Source organism: Schistocerca serialis, chromosome 3, assembly GCF_023864345.2.
Source record: "Schistocerca serialis cubense isolate TAMUIC-IGC-003099 chromosome 3, iqSchSeri2.2, whole genome shotgun sequence".
NCBI classification, from domain to species: Eukaryota; Metazoa; Arthropoda; class Insecta; order Orthoptera; family Acrididae; genus Schistocerca; species Schistocerca serialis.
In genome coordinates, this window is record NC_064640.1 from 472998216 (window position 1) to 473020552 (window position 22337).

General features: G+C 42.2%; 1 protein-coding gene across 1 annotated transcript; it reads right to left on the bottom strand.

The window, feature by feature from the left end:
• Positions 1 to 17467: 17467 nt before the first annotated feature.
• Positions 17468 to 20044, bottom strand: LOC126470935 (mucin-17-like). The gene has a single exon (XM_050098986.1). It carries the CDS (start codon positions 20042 to 20044, stop codon positions 17468 to 17470), a length of 2577 nt encoding a protein of 858 aa, XP_049954943.1.
• Between the last annotated feature and the right edge of the window lie 2293 nt (positions 20045 to 22337).

Consider the following 22337-nt stretch of genomic DNA (forward strand, 5'->3'; position numbering starts at 1 on the left):
CAAAGAGTGTAACTCCACAATAATTTTGATAATTAAAATAAATTACATCGAAACACAAATTACAAAAGAAAAACCTCTAACTGGTTACTATCGTCTTACTATGAACCTGATGGATCAAACAATTATATAAGCACGTGGTACTGGCCTCACAAAGTACACCCCACGTGGGTTGAACATAAAGAAAAGTTGCTGTATTGAAAAAATATTGTCAAGACGAGACGTTATAATCTCATGCACATTCGCATTTAAGATTGATGATCTTAGTTAGAGTTACGGATCATCCACACGTGGTTCCACTTTAGTCACAAAGTAGTGACAAAGCAACTACTGGAGGATATTCTGAATTTCACACTCGGATTATACTGCGAAGCAATTTAAGATAACATTAGATATTTTAGATCTAAACCTGAAATAAAGGTGATTAAATTTTCAGTTAGGCTGAACTTAAGAAATCCATTGTCCTATAGACTTAGCAGAGACGCGCTTAGCCGGAGATCTTACCAGTTCAGACGCTCGCCGCGGACCGACTTCCGTGGGCCCCTACCAAGGCTGCTTCCAGATACAAAACGGAAGTGACCAGAGAGGCAGCTTCCTATACCAACACGACAAGGGATGGACAGGGCCACACTAAGAATAGAAACCTCGTCGCTTTTAGAAAGCGTAGCTACCTGTTCTGATGTTGGTCGTACTGCCGGCCAGTGTGGCTGGGCGGTTCTAGGCGCTTCAGTCTGGAACCGCGTGACAGCTACGGTCGCAGGTTCGAATCCTGCCTTGGTCATGGATGTGTATGATGTCCTTAGGTTAGCTTAGGTTTAAGTAGTTCTACGTTCTAGGGGACTGATGACCTTAGATGTTAAAGTCCCATAGTGCTCAGAGCCATTTGAACCATTTTTGTTGGTCCTACTGTTCTCTAGCAGACAGGCTTGCCTCCTACCATCAAGCATGCAACTAGAAATACATTTGCTCATTCATTCTTTCACACAAAGGGAAGGGGGATGACAGTATCTTATCATATACGGTATATAAAAGAAAGCGGATGTAGGTTCCGTATGAGACTGTGTGACATGAATTACATATAAACTGTGTTTTAAAGTGTAGTAGTGTGACAGATCGTTCTTGATTATGTGTAAAAGTAACACGTTCCACTGCTCAGTCTCCTCCCAGATAGTCAGAAACACCACAGTAAATTTAGAAGTGGAATGTATGCCGTAAATGACAACAGTTTTAGAAAATTAACATGAAAGGAATCCAAAAGAATCCTTTCAACTGACAGAGGTAACGTATATTAGAATATGAGGTAACATAATAGTGTACTAACGTATGTTAGTAAGTGAAGGAGAGGGATGAGTGAGAAAGATTGGAGGGTCATAGGAAAGAAGGAAATCAGTGTCATATAGTAGTAAACAATTATGATCACTAAATTCTCGTGGCTGATATGCTATCTTACAGAGATAGGTTAGGAACAAACCTCATTTTTAGCGTCATGAGCTAAAATTTTTCTCAGAAGTATTGCAACATCAGCTCAGCCGACCCACGTTCCACAATTTTCATGGACCCTAATCGGTTGAGCGAGGACGAGTCACTCTCTCACATATTTCCATATACAAGGCTACTCTTTAGTGTTGTTGTTACACCAGAGACATCATTTTTGTGAGGCGACAGGATAGTTATCGACTTGAACAGGCACTGACTGGAGAATTTACATTGTAAATGGCTGCGAGAGCCGGCCGTGGTGATCTAGCGGTTCTAGGCGCTCAGTCCGGAACCGCGCGACTGCTACGGTCGCAGGTTCGAATCCTGCCTCGGACATGGATGTGTGTGATGTACTTAGGTTAGTTAGGTTTAAGTAGTTCTAAGTTCTAGGGGACTGATGACCACAGATGTTAAGTCCCATAGTGCTCAGAGCCATTTTTTGGATGCGAGATCTTTATGGTGGTCCTCCTTTGGATAGCATTTTCTGGAGTTGAGAACGAATTGGCAGTTTAGTTATTTAAAACTAAATCTTTGAGCAGACGTTGGGGGCTTGGAAGTTACGTGTAGCTTTTAGGGAAAGGAACATCTCGAAGCACTTACTGAGGACAGATCGCTTGTCTCGAGAATTTCTCACACCAGTGTGCAGACAATGCCGCCTACCTGGTTCTACCTGTTAGGTGCCTCTAGCCGCACCAGGAGCAGGGACGCAAGAGAGACTTAGGTCGCCTAGCCAAGGCGTTTCAACACTGTCGTAAACACCCATCGTGTAAAGGGATGGCGTCCATAAAAATTTGCAAGTTTCCATGTTCACCCTAGACCAGGTGCTATTGAGCGAGCTATCAAGTGGTGTCGTCTCTCTGCCTGCTACGGTTTTGGAAAGCCTCAGGCCTTTAGAAGGATTTTATAATCGAATGTAACATTTATGATGACTCTCAAGTGCTGTATATTTGGACACAAAAGCGCTTCTCTTAGCTTAGGTGAGGGCAAAAACTGTAGAGGAAGACAGAGATTGGAATATGTCAAGCAAATAATTGAGGAAGTAGGTTGCAAGTGCTACTCTGAGATGAAGAAGTTAGCACAGGAAAGGAATTTGTGGCGGGCCGCATCAAACCAGTCAGTAGACTGATGACCAAAACAAAAACAAAGAAAAAAGGAACACTGCGGACACACCAACGGCTCCCCTGGTGCACACCGCTCAGTACGCAGACGACGCAGCTTTCTACACACGAAATGCGAAGAAGGACAAGGTAATCCGTAGGCTACAAATGGTTTTAGACGACACAGAAACTTCGGCCCGTCACTGGCACATTACAATCAACTCTGAAAAGACACATGCTATGCTGATCACCCAGAGGCTCGGAAGGCGTGGACCACCTCAACGCCTCCCCTCCCCCCCCCCCCCCCCCGCCCTGCAGCTTCACCTAAACGGAACCCAACTGTCCTGGTGCAGAACCGGCAAGAACGTTCTCGTAACCTTGGACTCCCGTCTTACGTAGAAACCCCACATAGACGAGGTCCACAGGAAGGTCTGTACCAGAATGTCCATCCTACACCCAGTCCTCAACTCAACCAGCTCCCTTTCCTGTAGGTGAGAAAGTATATCAGGCCCTGATATGGCCAGCAATGGTATATACAATTCCCGTCTGGGGATACGCGGCGAAACAGCGCCTGGACTAACTGCAGAGACTGCAGAACCGCGCCCTCAGGAGGGCACTGCATCTAACCCTAGCGATGATCCGCACGCCGCAGCTGAAATCCCACTTCTGAAAGATCGTTTCCAAGACCTGGAAAGGGCATTCTTTGAAAGCTCTTCTAGATCAGGAAACGTTCTCATCCACTCCCTAGGTCGATATGACATGTCCCGTGACAACCACAGACGCCCAATGACGATCTTCGACGACTAAGTCGAAGAGAAAATCCCTATATTCACTCCCTAATTCTCCTCCCTCCCCCATAAAATCAGTCATCTCGCCAACCTCAGGCAAGTACCAGACACACACAGAACGTGGACACCCAGAAATTACGGAAATAACCACACACTGAAGTAAACACGTGGAGTAAAAGCCGAAAGGCTACAAACTCCCCCACACACCTCCCCTCAGAGGGGAAAATATTAGATGAGAGTTAGAACGCTTTCGAAATATCGTGCAAGTACGACGCTGATATCCGGTAGAACAACCGACAACCCAAGGTGTCGTTAGATCGCCGTGAAAGCCTGAAGAGTTACAGCTACGGAGCTATTTCTTAGTTATTGGCGTTACAGATTGTGCTATTGCCTCAATCTTGTATGGATACGTTGAGATTCCTTCTGTGATGAAGATATGGCAGGGGAATATTACTTGTGCATGATGTCGGCAGATACGTCACATTCCTTGAAAGACAGTAGTATTTCCCTTAAGATCACATTATGTCATCTCCACGTCGGTTCCTAAATTAAGAGATCGTCAATTTAAGTGGTGATTCTTTGATTTATGGAATCCATTAAGATACTGTCGAGTCATCAAACGAAGGCAGCTGAGGACACGTTTAACTCGAATGGTAGCCGTTTGATTTGGAAACCTCTACCGAAGGCGAGGAATGCAGCGTATTTTCAGCAGTGTGGATGGAGTATAATTTGACACAAAATGGACAGCAAGTTAAGGCACAAGAATAATGTTACGCCATGAAGGTTTTGTAGGAGTTCCTACAACTTCTCGGGACGATCTGTTTCTGATTCTACGATGAAACTAATTTTGCGTGAATCCAGCACCAAACGGATTGAGCCGTCGGACTTTTCTAGCACTGTGAGGGAGTTGTACATGGAGGTTGCAGGTTCAATGATATAATCGTCTAGCATACTCTTCATCTCTAAGTAAACTTCGTGACGGTAGGCCAGTGGAATATGGTAAAATGTCACGAAGAATTTTGTGTGCTTGTTCACTCTGAACGCGTATTCGAAACTACCGATAGCTCCTGTTTTCTGCAGAGATATATCCGCGTTTCCAAGTAAGACTGCTTTCAGATCCTTCTTGTCATACGTTGGAATGTTTTCTAAGTTCCCTAAGATGTTATCAGTAGCATAGCGCACTTCCCGTCGAGTTTGTTCGTATTCTCGAACTGTGTGACTACGCTTTGATGCCACTATTGATTTCTATATTCATCCCGTTTTGTGGTGTAATTTAGGTTGAGGCATTCGGCAGGAATTTGGGACGTATTGTGTGATCAGCTAATGTAATTTTTCTGACATCATCTTTCTGCAATGTAATCTCTCCTCGTCCCATGTCTAATACGGCCTGATGTTGGTTCAGGAAATCCATGCCGAATATTATTTCAGCTGCCAGTGGTGGGCACACCAGAGTGTGTGCCGTTGGCAGCTGAACATCAACTATGTTTGTATCCACACCTCCGTGTGTAAATGATTTCCGTATTCTTCAGCGTGAGTGCTGGCCAAGGGTGATTCGCAATATACCTCTTGTAAGCAGATTCCGATATCGCCGTAACGTGGCTAGCACTGACCACAATTCCGGTGAGATTGATGAATAACAGGATGTAGACCCTGTCATGCCATGACTTCTTCTTCCTCGCGCTGAAGATCTCTTGTGTCCTCATATTCTAAAATGCTGGTGTTGAACATTCCGATAGTTTCTGTGGCCTTGTTTTGAGCTGTGTCCGCAGTAGTCGTGCTTCAGTTTCTGTTTCGAATTCTACTATCTTTCCTCTGTGACGGGTTTGGGGGACTAATCTGGATATGACGATCTTGTTCGTTTTCTTGCTGACATTGACTGTTGCTCTCCAAGATGTTTCCTTGCTGCTGTGGTTCTTCAGTATCGAGCTGGAACTGGTTTTGATTTCGTTCTCCTCTCCAGTTTCTGTTTTTCCGTCAGTTTCAATTACTGTTTTATCTGCCTCGTCTAGCTCTGTTCTCCCGCGATGGCTGGTTACTCCCTCTGCAGTTTGAGCTGTTGTTTCCCTGTGATCAATAATTTCCCCTATTTCATCTGGCGTCTTTTCTTGGTGACGAGCCTCGCCAATTTCTCTCATCATACCTGTTCCTGTCTCTTGCCTTTTACATTTCGTTGACGTGGTCTAATTGGCGCAGTGCGCTCTTGAGTGATTGAGTGGAATCGCACCGCAGAGGTAATTTGACGCAACAGAGCCTCATAATTCCCTTGAGACTATACGGCTGGTTCAGAACCCGATACTTCTTAACAACTCAAAGAACTTCACAAGACTACTGAAACCCGACGGTTCTAGGTCTTTGTCCGCATGATCTCCTGCTTCATTCTTCATTGCGTGTCCTCCGAAAATATGTGTTAAGGAACGCATCCTTGAACTTTTTGTACAAGCGACAGTTCTTAGCAAAACTGCGCATTTGTTCCGCGATCGACCCCTCTAAATGTTCGCAGATAAATTACAGCTTGCATTTCAGTGGCCACGAATCAGGCAACACTTTATCGTACGGAGCTATCCAACTTTTTGGATTTAATGTATTGTTATTCTGTTTGTGCAATAGGAAATTTGGAATGGATGAGAAATGTTTGTGGTCGAATGGTTCGACATTCCCTGCGAACGAATTTTCCCTTGTTCCTGCAGCACGTGTCTCCATAAATCAGTGTTCTCGAGCGTCGTCAGATTCACGGACTAACGATTCCGTCCGACGAATAAGTACACAGTTGTGTTCTCGTTCGGTTTCTGCCGTACTTTGCGTCACCGACGGTGCGCGCTCTGTCGTGCGCCCTATGGAAGCTGTTGTGTTCTGCGGCACTCGTCTTGGTGTTGTGTTGAAATATCGTAATATATGGTTTTCTGTCCTTCCATAATCATCAGGGAGTTTTGTTGTAGGACACCGTGATTCTCATTCTGCAACCTGCAGACGTGCTTGCTGGACGTCTTTTGCTAGCTCGTTTTGCTGTGAAGTGGGCCGAGTCTGCTCTTCTTTAATCTCTGATGTTTGTGACTGTTTGTCCCCAATCTGTTCGATTCACTTTAAGTTCGTACCAATGTTTTCTTGAGTTTCCTGGAAGATTCTTGTTCCCCGATTTGGTAGCGTGGCAAGGACCTTTATGGCTTTGCACATTTGGTTTTGGCCTGTTTCCTTGTTCTTCAGCTAACAAAGCGCCCTTGCGTGCACCTTGGCCTACTATTCTTGAAGTTCCGGCATCGCGTTTTTCCTCGTTCGCGACCTCTGGCATCTCTGTCGATGTTTTCTTGACGCTTTCTGCCTCTTCTTTAACACCCGCGACTTCCTTTTCAACCCGAACTATAATTTTCAACGAGTTGTTCAGCTACCATCCGTATCTCCTTCGTGACTAATAACTTCATCTCCTTCATCTTCTTTGAGATTAATTCCCTCATTTCCTTCGTGGCTATCTTCTCTCTCTCCTGCCTCTTTCTCTCTGCTTCTTGTCTCTTCCGCTCCGCTTTCTGCAATAATCGAACGAGGACCACAAGTTGAGATAATCCTCTAATATCTGCAGGAGTAGACGAACGCAATTCCATCAATCTGTGACGATTGTTTCGTGAGTCTGATCTGCCACTCTTGCTACGGAACGTATTGCCATGCCTTCACAATCTACTTGACGCTCTGATGCGGTTTCCCCTTAGCGCTGATTGATTGAATAACAGCGTCATAGTCAGAAAATTCAGCGTTTGACATGTCCGAAAGGTCAGCTACTACATTCAACTGAGAATTCTCCGCAACTTTCACTTTATCAGTGCTACCGGTCTGACAATGGTCCATTTGTGACGCGATTGGAATATTCTCACTGTTATAGAGCAAACGTGTCTAGGCTCTAGTGAACGTAGATTACGGTTTCTACTCCCAGGAGATCTCAATTTCTCTTCGTCGCTATGCCACACAGTTCCAGTCTGACACTTGCTCTGACGGGTGCTGACAACGCATATCAAATAAAACCAATACTAATCTACTATAACATACATGAACCTCAAATAATTTACCATCCCACATAGCAACATAACGCCGCTCTCGGTCAGGAACAATCAACAAGTGACACAGATATCGCAATAAATGAATGAAAATAGAAACAAACAACACACATAGATTTACAAACATCAAAGTATTTAGCGCCATCAATTGTTATGGTTACCAACAGTCTTCCCACAGTGGTAACACTGGTTCATGTCAGACCACCGAAGTTAAGTGCTGTCGGCCTGTTATGGTTACCAACAGCCTTCCCACAGTGTAACACTGGTTCCTGTCAGACCACCGAAGTTAAGTGCTGTCGGCCTGGGCAAGCACTCATATGGATGGCTATCCGGTGTGCCGAGTGCATTTGGCAAACGATGTGCAGTCAGCGTTTGTGAGGTAAACAGAGGAACTACCTGATTGAAAGCAGCGGCTCAGGTCCCGTAAACTGACATACAGCGGTGTACTGATCACGTACCCATCCATCTCCGCGTGCAGTTATGTGTGAAGGCTATGAATGACACGGTGATCAATCGGTACCGCTCTGGCTTCATGGCCTGTTCGGGAGGAGTTCAGTTTTAGTTTTAATTGTTATGTTTACTCAAAACTAATTTACCTCAGTGCACCGACTGAATTTCGATATGGGAAAACAGAAACGTAGTAGTGAAAATCGCTTGTGATAGTCAAAGAAGGTGCCATCAGTTCAGGATCCTGGCAGCGGTTACCAAACTGCAAGACTACATAGGTCTTGCGGTATGACTTTAAAGGCTACAGGCGACTATCAGTTTACTCCCAGACAGGAATCACTTTAACTAGTAAGAATTCGTCTTGTCTACCTGGTCAATGTGTCTGCCAAATTCATTTTGTCTTTTGACAGTGATTGTGGATGTTCACCTGCATTGGTAGTTATTCCTTTTGCCTGAATCTAAATAATCTTCAGTGCTGAAATAATTTAATGAAATGGTAGCATGTCATTATTGTTGTCAGTTATTAGTGGGTGGTTAATGCATCAAAACAGTCTTAATATTTTATAAAAATTTACGACAAACGTTTATTGGTCATAAAATAGGCCAAACAAAGTAAATTAAGCGAGATGACAAATAAATCTTGAGCAGTTGGCAACACAAATAGACGCAACAAATAGTTACACTCCACTGAGTGGCGACTGGTTGCCACCGACTAATGTTTTTCTGATTAATCTGTTTACTCTGGTTCGAAAAATGGATAACGCAATCTCTAATTATCTGACAGTGAATAGACTTACGTGGATTTATTCTACACAGAAGTTATACTACGTTCGCAACAACGAGAGCAGTGGCGAAACTGTCGTTCTGTTTGCCCTAACAAGCCGGAGCAGCTATATTATAGTCCTTTCTCGATGTGTAGCGCTGTCTCAGATGACGGTCGTGATGCAAATCTGCAGAGTAAGACGGTGCGATGCCTGTAATTCGTTATCACTGGCACGAAATGTGCACAGTCGCGGGCTCGTGATCTGTAAGACGGATAGCAGTTACTGTCTATTGGAGCCCTGAAATCTCGGCAGAGGCCAGCATGTGACACTCCCATTCGCCTGTCATACCATGAACCAATTTGACCCACTTATACAGTAGTGCACAAAAAGTGATCAAACGTCAAGGTGGCAGAAGTGATACGAATAAGATTTCTTTCGGCACAGCTTCTTATCCGAGATGATTCAGTTCTATATTGTCTGTACAACTAAGACTTCGTCAGAGGCTCCGCAGTGAAAACCAACGCCAGTGTCAAGTCACGCTCTGGACGAATACTCCAAGGGCAACCCACTTTTAACAACAGTCACGACCAGAATCCTTTGTAGACCGGAGGCTGAATCACAAAATCAAGTTCCTACGCTCTTCCCTTTCCATAAAACCTCAGTAAACTCGCCTAAAGCACTCACGCTACACGCCCACAAGGATTTAGTACCATTAACTGGACTCCTCATGCTCCATATACAACTTGTAGCTCATTTGGTCTACCCACTGGCCAATCCTAATCAAAGTTCCTCCCTTCCTTTTCTAGGGAAGCAACCAATCCCTGCCTCATAAATTCCCATGCAGGGAGGAGAAGACATTACACTCACAACTTGCTTCTTCCCATGGCAAATTTAGGCAGCATACAGAATTGCCGATGGGCTGTGAATTAAAGGTATAAAGTTTAGTATAAGCGTTGCGCCACTTAACACTAGCTTATTGATACAATTGTCAGAGTCAGTATATTCATTTTCACAGTAGATTCACTAAAGAGTCTTACTGATTGGATGTCGCCAAGCGAAACCTTCCCGTCTCCTCTATATCTCTTTTGTTAATGATAACCTTCCCTTTTACAATAACCTATGTAACCTTCCCTTAGGATTTCTATCTCTTGCTTAATAATAACAAATGAAATCTTCCCTTTGAAATTTATTCTCTTTCTCAATCTTCGGATACAAATTTAAATGCTGCTTATTAAAAGTGATTTTCTGATTATTTCGACAAAACATAGAATGTGTCGTCGTCGTGGCCCTCAGTCGTTATCTGCAATAACTCTAACTGTTCCTTACATTTTTTCTGTTACTGGATCGCCAGCTGACAGCTACATCGAACTGCGACATGAATATACTTACTCTGTTTTACTATATTAGCTGCTGGTGGTCTTTCATAATAAGTGGCTGACGTTGTTCTTTAATAGCAAGGCTAACGTTATTCTTTAATTAATTTGACTGAAGTACGTAATTCCTGGTTTAACTCTTTCTTGACAACAATAAAATTTTGCAAAGTTTTAGGTTGATGGTTTTTGGGATGGATTGTAATCAGTAATGCTACATTGCTGGCAAAGATTAATTATATTCTGAAATCGCTTCAAATATTTACTGTTGGTAATGAAATTATTTTACAAACGTTGAAATGGGACTTACTTTTTACAATGATCTTACAACTAGCATTGCGCAAACATACCTTCAGTAGTCTTGAGTTTCTCAAAGAAAATAATTCAATAATATTAGTTCCTCGTATTGTAATAGTTAGCTGATGTCTCTGTACATCCGTTTATAATCTCTTGTAAATCATAGCTAGTGGCTGGCAGGCACACCGCTCCTCTCAATCCCACGCTTCAGACCTGCTAATGACTCGCTTCACCTCTCGGTTACTACTGACTTCTTACGAACGCTAAAGTGCGGTCTCCCCTGTCAACAATGCTTTCTGGTGCAGACAATCGCTGCTACCATTACAAAATGTATCAACGCGCGGTCTTTCCCACTCTTTTCTTAAAATGTATCCATACGCTGTCTCTCCGGCCCTTTTTAAAATTATATCAACGTGCGGTATCTCTTGCCAACAATACTTTAGTGCAGACATTCCCTGCTACCATAATTACTTCCAACATGACAAATATTAATTATTCCTACCTAATAATATAAATAAAGTATAAACATCTTTCATAAATTGTGATTTGACCGTAGACAATAGAAATATACACGTCTTACAACGTTACTGAGAACAGCACGGCTTTAGGTAAGTTATGCCATCTTAAATTCCACCTCCCGCACCCTACACCCCAATTGTTAGTGGTGCCAATGTCGGGGCATCAGGAGCTTAGGTGTTTAGAGTTCTGGAATAAGATTTATTTTATGTCCTGTTGGTGTGAGATATCGCCAGTGCGCTGTTGTGTCAAAGACTCAGAGTTGAAGGAAGTATCAGGTGGTGGAAATCTGAGGTCTGATAAATCAGGCAGGTGCTGTGGAGGCTCAATGGGCTCCCATAAATATCGTGGGATAACTGGTTCGTTATCATCAAGGTTCCACTGCACTCTGGGATAAATAATAAAAAATCAGAAACGGTTATAAGTTACAATAATGTTAATGAGTAATGAGGGAAGATGGAATGATTATACCAAAAGTCGAATAACAATCATCTTTTTTCTGTCCTCCCAGGCAAGAGTGGCTAAGCTCTGTTGCTCCCGCATCTTTACGGCTGCTGCTGCCTCTTTCTAGTGTGAACCAATCAGTGTACAAACATACCGTTTTTTGACCAACCAACAGACTCCACTATGGAGGATACAGTACTCAGCATCGTTGGTCTAGAGAAACAAATGAAAGAATAGAAAGCAAATAAGTAACCAGGTCCTGATGGAATCCCAGATCCATTTTACAAAGAGTACTCGACAGCATTGGCCACTTACTTAGTTTGCATTTATTGTGAATCTCTCACTAAGCGCAAAGTCCCAATATTCATTTCTAATATAATAAATTTCCTTGAGGGGGTAAAGTTTCTGTCCACAAACCATCACTGTTTTAGAAAGCATCTCTCGTGCAACTGCCCTTTTCTCGGATCCTGTGAGCCTTGGATGAAAGTCAACAAACAGATTCCGTGTTCCTAGATTTCTGTAAAACGATTGACACTGTGCCACACTCCCGACTGCTAACGATGGTATAAGCATACGAAATAGGTTCCGAGTATGTGCTTGGCTTGAAACATCTTTTAACCAATCCCAGTATGTTGCTCTCGAAGGCGTTTTTTCATCAGAGACAAGAGTACCATCAGGAATGCAGCAGGGAAATATGACAGGACAGCTGTTGTTTTCTATGTACATAAATAATCTTGCACACAGGGGTAAGCTGAAGTCTGCTGCTGTTTGCTGATGATTCTACGATGTATGGGAAGATATAATCGTTGAAAGAGTGTAGGAGGATGCAGTATGAGTTAGACAAAATTTCTAGTTGATGCAACGAATGGAAGGTAGCTCTAAATGTAGAAAAATGTAAGTTAATGGAGATGGGTAGCAAAAACAAACTCATAATGTTCAAATACAGTAACAGTATTGTGCTGCTCGACACAGTCACGTGGACTAAACATATAAGCATTACACTGAAAAGCAATATAAAACGAAGTGAGCATGTAACAGCAGGAGTATGGAAGTCAAATTGTCGATCTCGAATTATTGTTCTACATCTACATCTACATCTACATCTACATTGATACTCAGCAAGCCACCCAACGGTGTGTGGCGGAGGGCACTTTACGTGCCACTGTCATTACCTCCCTTTCCTGTTCCAGTCGCGTATGGTTCGCGGGAAGAACGACTGTCTGAAAGCCTTAGTGCGCGCTCTAATCTCTCTAATTTTACATTCGTGATCTCCTCGGGAGGTATAAGTAGGGGGAAGCAATATATTCGATACCTCATCCAGAAACGCACCCTCTCGAAACCTGGCGAGCAAGCTACACCGCGATGCAGAGCGCCTCTCTTGCAGAGTCTGCCACTTGAGTTTATTAAACATCTCCGTAACGCTATCACGGTTACCAAATAACCCTGTGACGAAACGCGCCGCTCTTCTTTGGATCTTCTCTATCTCCTCCGTCTGACCGATCTGGTACGGATCCCACACTGATGAGCAATACTCAAGTATAGGTCGAACGAGTGTTTTGTAAGCCACCTCCTTTGTTGATGGACTACATTTTCTAAGCACTCTCCCAATGAATCTCAACCTGGTACCCGCCTTGCCAACAATTAATTTTATATGATCATTCCACTTCAAATCGTTCCGCACGCATACTCCCAGATATTATACAGAAGTAACTGCTACCAGTGTTTGTTCCGCTATCATATAATCATACAATAAAGGATCCTTCTTTCTATGTATTCGCAATACATTACATTTGTCTATGTTAAGGGTCAGTTGCCACTCCCTGCACCAAGTGCCTATCCGCTGCAGATCTTCCTGCATTTCGCTACAATTTTCTAATGCTGCAACTTCTCTGTATCCTACAGCATCATCCGCGAAAAGCCGCATGGAACTTCCGACACTATCTATTAGGTCATTTACATATATTGTGAAAAGCAATGGTCCCATAACACTCCCCTGTGGCACGCCAGAGGTTACTTTAACGTCTGTAGACGTCTCTCCATTGATAACAACATGCTGTGTTCTGTTTGCTAAAAACTCTTCAATCCAGCCACACAGCTGGTCTGATATTCCGTAGGCTCTTACTTTGTTTATCAGGCGACACTGCGGAACTGTATCGAACGCCTTCCGGAAGTCAAGAAAAATAGCATCTACCTGGGAGCCTGTATCTAATATTTTCTGGGTCTCATGAACAAATAAAGCGAGTTGGGTCTCACACGATCGCTGTTTCCGGAATCCATGTTGATTCCTACATAGTAGATTCTGGGTTTCCAGAAATGACATGATACGCGAGCAAAAAACATGTTCTAAAATTCTACAAGAGATCGACGTCAGAGATATAGGTCTATAGTTTTGCGCATCTGCTCGACGACCCTTCTTGAAGACTGGGACTACCTGTGCTCTTTTCCAATCATTTGGAACCCTCCGTTCCTCTAGAGACTTGCGGTACACGGCTGTTAGAAGGGGGGCAAGTTCTTTCGCGTACTCTGTGTAGAATCGAATTGGTATCCCATCAGGTCCAGTGGACTTTCCTCTATTGAGTGATTCCAGTTGCTTTTCTATTCCTTGGACACTTGTTTCAATGTCAGCCATTTTTTCGGTTGTGCGAGGATTTAGAGAAGGAATTGCAGTGCGGTCTTCCTCTGTGAAACAGCTTTGGAAAAAGGTGTTTAGTATTTCAGCTTTGCGCGTGTCATCCTCTGTTTCCCGGAGTGTCTGGATATGCTGTTTCGAGCCACTTACTGATTTAACGTAAGACCAGAACTTCCTAGGATTTTCTGTCAAGTCGGTACATAGAATTTTACCTTCGAAATCAATGAACGCTTCACGCATAGCCCTCCTTACGCTAACTTTGACATCGTTTAGCTTCTGTTTGTCTGAGAGGTTTTGGCTGCGTTTAAACTTGGAGTGGAGCTCTCTTTGCTTTCGCAGTAGTTTCCTAACTTAGAGTGCTAGGGAAGTGTCTTTCACTCGTAAAGGACACCACAAATAGAACACTAGTGTAATCAATTGCTGAGTACTTTTGGAGTGTTTGGGATCAGCAAGAGATTGGTTTAAAGAAAGACAGAGAAGCGATTGAGAGGCAGACTGCCAGAATTATTACTGATAGGTTCGAGCAACACATATTATGGAGATGCTTCAGGAGATCATATGGGAAGCTCTAGAGAGAAGGTGATGCTCTTTTCGAAGAGTGTTATTGATAAAATTTAAAGAACCGGCTTTTGAGGCTGATTGCAGATCGATTCTACCTCCACCAACGTACATTTCATGTAAGGACCATGGGGATCAGATTAGAAAGACTTGGGCTCGTATGCAGACATATAAAAAGTGGTTTTTCCTTCACTCTCTTTGCAAATAAAAACAGAAGAGGAAATGACTAGTAGTGGTACAGGGAACCCTCAGCCATGCACCATATTGTGGCTTCTGGAGTGTGTATGTAAATGTAGGTACAAAGCATCAATGTTAACTCCATGTCATCATGCTGAATATATAAAGGAGTGGTGGTGGTGTGGGAGGTGAGGGGGTTGGGTTTGGTGGTGGTGGGGTTCCAATAGGAATGAATAATATGACTCGGAGAGGAGAGCCTGCCGTTTTTGAGTAAAAAATTATGTTAGTTAGGTTTAGAATTTCATAAACAAGACACAAATGGTGGCAGCCATTTTGGATCATAAATTATGGTCATTAAGGTAATAGTTACGAGATTAGGCTAAAAGCACTTGGCTATTACGTAACGCAGGTGTCACCAAACGCGAGTGAACAAGTTAACCGTTTGCTTACATTAGGGCAATAAAGTATTTGGTTTATTTACATAAGGCTGCTACACTACATGGCATACATAACGAGAACAACTACCCTTTGAGCCAGTATGGCCACTAGTCCACTACTGGCATGTTTCAGATTCTCAAGATTGTTTTATGAAGCAGTGATTCCACTCCAAAATCAAGGAAGTTTAAGAAGATGTACTATCTTTGCTATGTCTCGAAAAATACGTGAGTTACTTTTAGCTTCTTACTGGTCCACAAAGATAATATACTAACGTAGTGGTGTTAATAGTAAGAAAACCAGCGACGAAATTGCCCACCGAGAGATAAAATTTTATCGCAGTTATTGAAATAAACAACAATGTCGATATTTTGCCAAATGCAGCTGATCTAGCTAACCATTTACACTTACTTTAATTTACCTCCGCATACTTCTTCGGACTGTGACTAATGATCTTTCCCATCGAAGGAGACAGTTACTTCATTTTCACGAATTTATGCAAATTTTGTACGCTTCCAGAAAAAATTACGTTTCAATGCAAAGCAGAATTTTATTTTGATATTTGCCGTCATCAAACTATAGATGTAATTTTGAGAATGTGGTAGTTTCAGACATTAAATAAAATGCAGTACAGAATAATTCCCTTTGTTTTAATTAATTCAATAAATGTCAAGCAGTGGCTATTGGAAGAATATTCCTGTTCTGTGTAGGATATTGTACCATCTGTTAGAATATCAGCTCTGTACGAGCAATTTTGTTTTAGCATCGCTGTTCCTTTATCAGAACTCAGTGATTTTCGATAGTAACATTGTAGTCGCGAATAGTATCCCATCTCTGTCCATTTGTTCGTCTCGGCGCCCTGCTCCTGCTCGAATCACTACTCTCTCTTCCTCTCTCTCTCTCTCTCTCTCTCTCTCTCTCTCTCTCTCTCTCTCTCTCTTGCACACATTTACGCATGAACACCACACATACAAGATTTGTGTGCTTTTCTCGTCTGAGTGCTATTAACAGATTACGATTACCTATGACTCCTGTTCTTGCATTATATGCCCGTTATTCAGAACGACATATAATTCGTTGTGGTTGTAATACAGCATCACTGTTTCTTATCAGAATTATTTACTTCACTGCAGCTCTCTTACACATTAAAATAATTTCATTCTTTAATTTAGCCAATAAACAGAAATATGAAGTCAGCCTCACCGTTGGTCATTATGTTTTTAAAAAAATTTCAGACTTATTTTCTTCTGATCACCTGGTGGTCTAACTAGCTCAGATTTTAATATACTTACAAACGACAGCTTTAATTGGCTATTCTCTTCGAGTGAAGTTTAAAACTCTAACAAGGAGCAATTATGAAGCTGTCGGAATGTGATAAGAGGTATTTCGTAAAAAGCACTATTGTATATGAAGCCTTTGTTGAACACCAGTTTTGTTGCTAAGCAAAGAGCTATATCATTTATTTGCTTGTAACAACAACTTAATAAACATTTCGTAAGGTACTTATTATTGTCTGAAGAAATTTTCCTAACAAGCTAGGCATTAAACTGTTCACAATCTCCATTATGACGAATTGTGGCAGTGGTTAGTGTATTTATATTCATCGACAGCTTACAAGGTTATGTTCGACAGTAGCTGCAGCGAAACTCTTATTTAGATAGAATTTCAAGGAAGTGAATGATTGTATACTTTGGAAATAATTTTAATGCTTTTTATTTACTTTTTATTGCATGTACAATAAACAAATTTAGTAAACAAAAATATTTTATTTTTATAGGTTTTTTTGCGGTGTGTGATGCAAATATTTAGTCATTCAAAACACTACTAACTACAAACATCAAGCATCAATATATGTGAGGTACTATGGGGCAGTTGGCTTCACATTAGAACACTTTTCATGTTGAGAATTGCAACACAAACTTAAAATGTTGTCCATACTCATAACCATTGTTCAAAATGCAACAACAGACAGAAAATCAAGACTTTAAATGTCAACTGTAAATTCAGAATCATCACGAAAAGTCTTCATTTAATAACGCCCTGATAGTTATCTCTTCAATGTTCTGTGAATTCACTTAATATGTAACAACAGGAACGATGGAAACATTGAAACAAAATTAATTAACATTTCAAATAAGTTATCAGAAACTACATTCGGGTAAACAGATTCTCGAAGATGAAAGCTGCACTAGAATGGACATATTCTCCAGGACGTAGTCAAGATAGCAATACTTCTATGCCACAGTTCACTGTTATCATGAGGAAGTAATGAATGGTTATTACGAGTTACGCAGCAGTAAACGAAATTGCGGATGCTGTCAATGACATAACTGACTGAACTGAAATTGTTCAGCTAACAGTGATCCAGTCACTGAAAGTAGTTGTCACTTATAGTGTTGACACCAGGTGTCCATATACTTGAGGACATCACACTAATTATTCTCTTCACGAGAGAGCAAATCTCTAAATCTTATAATGGGCTCTTCGGAAGTAGACGCCTGAGAAGTGGAAGGTTGTCCTGCGTCACGAGGTTCAGCAGTATGCGGAGAAACTGCTGTGCGGTCGCCTCGTCTATGTTTCCTGCAGTATTGGAATCCAATGATGAGTAAAATGAGAGCTACTACCGCCCCGAAGATGATAGACATTATCTTGAGTATTGTAACGTGTAGCTCGTACAACATTAGTAATTCGTCAAGAGAAGATCCATTGTATGATGGATAATGGCTATTAGTTTTGTTACCATCCACTGCTTCGTCCTTAGAGATAGTTGTAGTGTCTTGTTTCGCTGTTGTGTTATATGAAGTCTCTTCATTAGTTGGCGGAGTCGTTGTGACATCTGGCTCGTCACACATCAGCGTGCTGTTATCATTAATACCTGCCAGCATTTTGAAAATCGCTAGAAATGACATCGGGGAGTGCTTTTCCTGGTTAGTACCAAGGTTGCTGCCCTTACATTTATTGATTTGCAATGTGAGATTATTGTCGTTAATAGTCGGTGGTATCCATGGGGTGGCAGTAGACTCATCTTTATTAGGTTCCGGACTCAAGGTGATATTTGGTCCACCACTGTGCTCTTTAATATTGCCACCATCCACAGGTACGGTGACTGGCGTTAGTGATGACATAGTGGTGAGGTTATCTTCCGGATACACAGTAACTGTGGTGCCAACGGAATCACATTCCTGCTGTGTGCAGTTATCATTATCTACTTGTCCTGCCAATCGCATTGATGGAAAACTGCTGGTTGGCAAAATATCATGAGATGACGAAGGCATGTTAGACTCGATTTCACCAGCCTCTTCTGTGAAATTCTTGGTGCCAGTGGGTGGTGTAAAGTGTTCAGCTAAGGGTGCATCTGGTTGTATGCCATCATAGCCGACCTGGAATGTTGTGGCGGTGGCTTCAACATTTTTCTGCCTAAGACCCTCGCCATCATTAGGAATCGTGAATAGGTTTAGTGGCGAGATGGTGGTCATTTCAACACCATGAGCTGACGAGGCAGGGATAACGTTGAAAACATCATCCTGCTCACTGGACTTCTTGGTATCAGTACGGTGTACGAAGTCAGCATACTGTGGTATGGTGCTCGCTTCGGCATCATTTCCGTTCTCGAATGTTGCAGCGGTGGGTTCTCCTTTCTGCTGCGTACCACTCACATCGTTATTAGGAATAGTGACCAACTTTGTTGGGGAGGTGGTAGTTGTCCCGATTTCCTGAGCTGACGAGACCGTGGTAGTGCTGAATTCATCAGACTGCACTGTGGAATTTTTGGTAGTAGTGCGCAGTGTGAAATCATCATACTGTGGTGTGGTGGTCACTTCAGCATTAGATTGGACCTCTAATGTTGTGACAGTGGGTTCTCCATTTTGTTGCGTGCCACTCGCATCATTATTCGGGACCACAGACAAGGTTGATGGTGAGGTGGGAACTCTTCCAGTTTCTAGAGCTGACGAATCTGTAGTAGTGCTCAATTTCCCATCCTCCTCATTGGAATTATTAGTACTAGTGCGTGATGTGAAGTGTTCATAATGAGGTGTGGTTGGCCCAGTACCATCATAGTTAGCCTCGAACGTTGCAGCAGTGGTTTCAACATTCTTCTGCGTGAGTCCCTCTTCAGCACCAAGAGCTGATGGTGAGATGGTGGATGTTCCAAGTTTCTGAGATGACGAGAAAATAGTAGCGTTGAAGTCATCAACATCCCCCTTCAAATTATTTGTATCTGTGCGTGGTATGAAGTCCACATCCTGGGTTGTGGTCTCTGCGTCATTGTGATAACTGGCCTCAACTTTTGTGCTATTGGACTCACCATTCTGCCACATGACGTCTTCAGCATCTGGAGTCTTGAATGATGCTGATGGTGATGTCATGGATGTCCCAACATCCTTAGTTGGTGCGGTTCGGCACTGCTCCTTGAAATTTTTCGTATCAGAAAGCGGTGTGAAGGGTACATATTGGGGAGTGGTGAGACCATCTTCATAGTTGGCCTCTAATGTGGTGGTCTCGGATTTGCCGTCCTGCTGTGCGTGATTCTCAACCTTTCCAGGGGTTGTGAACGACGCTGATGGTGAGATAGTGGATGCTTGAATATTGGTTTCAGTATGAGGTACGAAGCTCACATACTGATCTTCGTAATTTTTAGTATCATTACGCTGCATTTTCTCCTCATGTTGCGATGGCATGGTGTGCACGTGATCATAATCAGCCCCAGTGTGTTCAGTATTCTGCTGCAGGAGATTCTCATTGCCACTTGGAAATGCAAACAGTGATGTGGGAGTTGACTGCAACTTGTGGACCGATGGAATTGCTGTAGCGTCATTTGCGTCAGTCTTCCCATCAAAGCCGAGCTTCAGAGACCCAGAAAAAGCGCCACCAGTCGATCTGTTTTGGACAGTCGTTGGCGGTGTAGGAGTGGATTCACCGCTTTCAGGCGCAGAACTCCCGTTAGTAACAAGACTTGTGAAATGTGACGTCATCATGTAACCTTCATCTTCTTTAGCAGCTGTGTTCATGGCTCTGAAACAATGGAAACCAAAAATTATCAAATTTAGAATTTTTCTGCCTAGACTATTTTCTCCATTAACGCAAAAACAGAATAAAAAATAATAATTAGCCTTGTTTCAAATATAGGAGAGCAACAACATTGAGCTACAAAGGCAAAAGCGACACTTACTCCATCCGTTGATCTGTTTCCTCTTCTTGGACAGAATCAGCTGTACCTGTCGCATTTTCAGCTGACAGCTGACTTGTTATCGGTAGAGCTGAAACAAAAGAGTGATTATAGATCTAATGCCCTTCAGTGATAAAATTTCTGCCCGAGTAAGCACATTTGGGGCCATTATACAACTAGACAATTTCAACACTCAGTCACTGCAACAGATGCGTTACATTTACTCACAGGTTAGTGTGAAGATGCTGAAACATAAACAAATATACGATTAAATGAAATAACGATTCGTTGCTGAATGAAGTGTCACAATCTACAAATATTTTCTGAGATATTTACTGCAATTTGTTGCCATTTGATACACTGTGTAAGACATTTTTGTCATGAATGATAAGAGATGCGGCATACGTGGACCAAGTTCGCTCTTATATCGGACATTAACATTTTGTAGAATTTTTTCTAAGAATGTTTGTTATTTCACCAGCATGCACATCGAATCACAAACGGAGAAAACCAACCATATGGATAGGTGCGTTATCGTCTTGGAAAATTGTGCCATTGTTTGAGAAACAAATCGAAGCAGTTATTTGTACAACTTTCTTGCCTAAATCCGTTTCGCTACAGAGATAGATGCATATTACACCGCTGTGTGCACTGAAGATAAGCCTCTTGAACTCTAATAACAAGTGACAGTCGCATGGGGCAACAGATTAACGATTAAAAACAGTCTTGCTCCCTCACAAAAAATTTAAGTATTTCATTAACCATCATTGAGAATATGAAATATATGTAACAAAATTTGTCATTTTTGTCTCCTAGAAATATGAATCCCATTTCAGATAATGCTTTGATGAAATTTATCTCTCAAGAGGCGTAATTTCGTTGTCACCTTTGAAACTGTAGAATGTAGTTAACAACAGAGATGATTCTAGCCGTGAGATGCTGATTTATTGGCTCCTACATACGGAAGTATCCGTAAAACTTCATAACGTACCCGTATGATTAATGATTATTGTAGATCATAAATTCCTGTTAATCATTTGAATATATACATCGTTAAATGCCATTTTGCGTAGTTTATAGCAATAACGTTAGACAAACCGTGAAAGAAACGCCAAGTACATATTACCTGTGTCATGTATCCTAAAAAAATGGAATAAGTGCACATTACCCATTGGAGATGTCTATGTCGATGTGTCTATACACGCAGAGAAATATACGCTAATCTATATTCTGTCTTCAAACGAGAAACATATTGGTGAAGCTCTTATTATGCGAGGCATTCGTGAAGAAATTTACGATGTGTGATAGGTGAAAAATAGACAAGCTACTCTGATAACTGAATGGAAAGACGATGTTTAAATGTACAACAACAAAAAAATGGTTCAAATGACTCTGAGCACTATGGGACTTAACATCTATGGTCATCAGTCCCCTAGAACTTAGAACTACTTAAACCTAACTAACCTAAGGATATCACACAACACCCAGTCATCACGAGGCAGAGAAAACCCCTGACCCCGCCGGGAATCGAACCCGGGAACCCGGGCGTGGGAAGCGAGAACGCTACCGCACGACCACGAGCTGCGGACTGTACAACAAAATCGTGCAGTGCGAGCTCAAAATAACAATGACGGTTCAACATCGAACGAAGTGCAGGGATTGCACCGTGAAGTTCGCCGGACATGAATGTCAAGATTGCAGCTGAAATTACGGATAGTATGCAAAGCTAATACGATTTTTATTTAAAGAACAACTGACAGTGACTGTGTCATGCGAAAGTAGGAATTAATTTAGTGCTACAAATCCTTACCGGTGAACAATGTACCAGAACATCAGCAGCCACGTTTTTCCGAGCTGCTACTATGGTCTCAGGTTCGATTCCTGCCTCGGGCATGGATGTGTGTGATGTCCTTAGGTTAGTTAGGTTTAAGTAGTTCTACGTCTAGGGGACTGATAACCTAAGATGTTAAGTCCCATAGTGCTTAGAGCCATTTGAACCATGAGAGCCATTATTCCGCACACGTGGACGAATCACCGTGTCACTGCTGAGTAAGAAACATGAAAAAGCTATGAGCTGCATAGAGACAGCGAAATATTTTTATACATGGCACCTCCACCTTGCAGAGAGCTCAACG

What these genes read in the sequence shown, in the direction of transcription:
- LOC126470935 (XM_050098986.1), bottom strand. Translation starts at nt 20,044, where the DNA reads ATGAACACAGCTGCTAAAGAAGATGAAGGTTACATGATGACGTCACAT.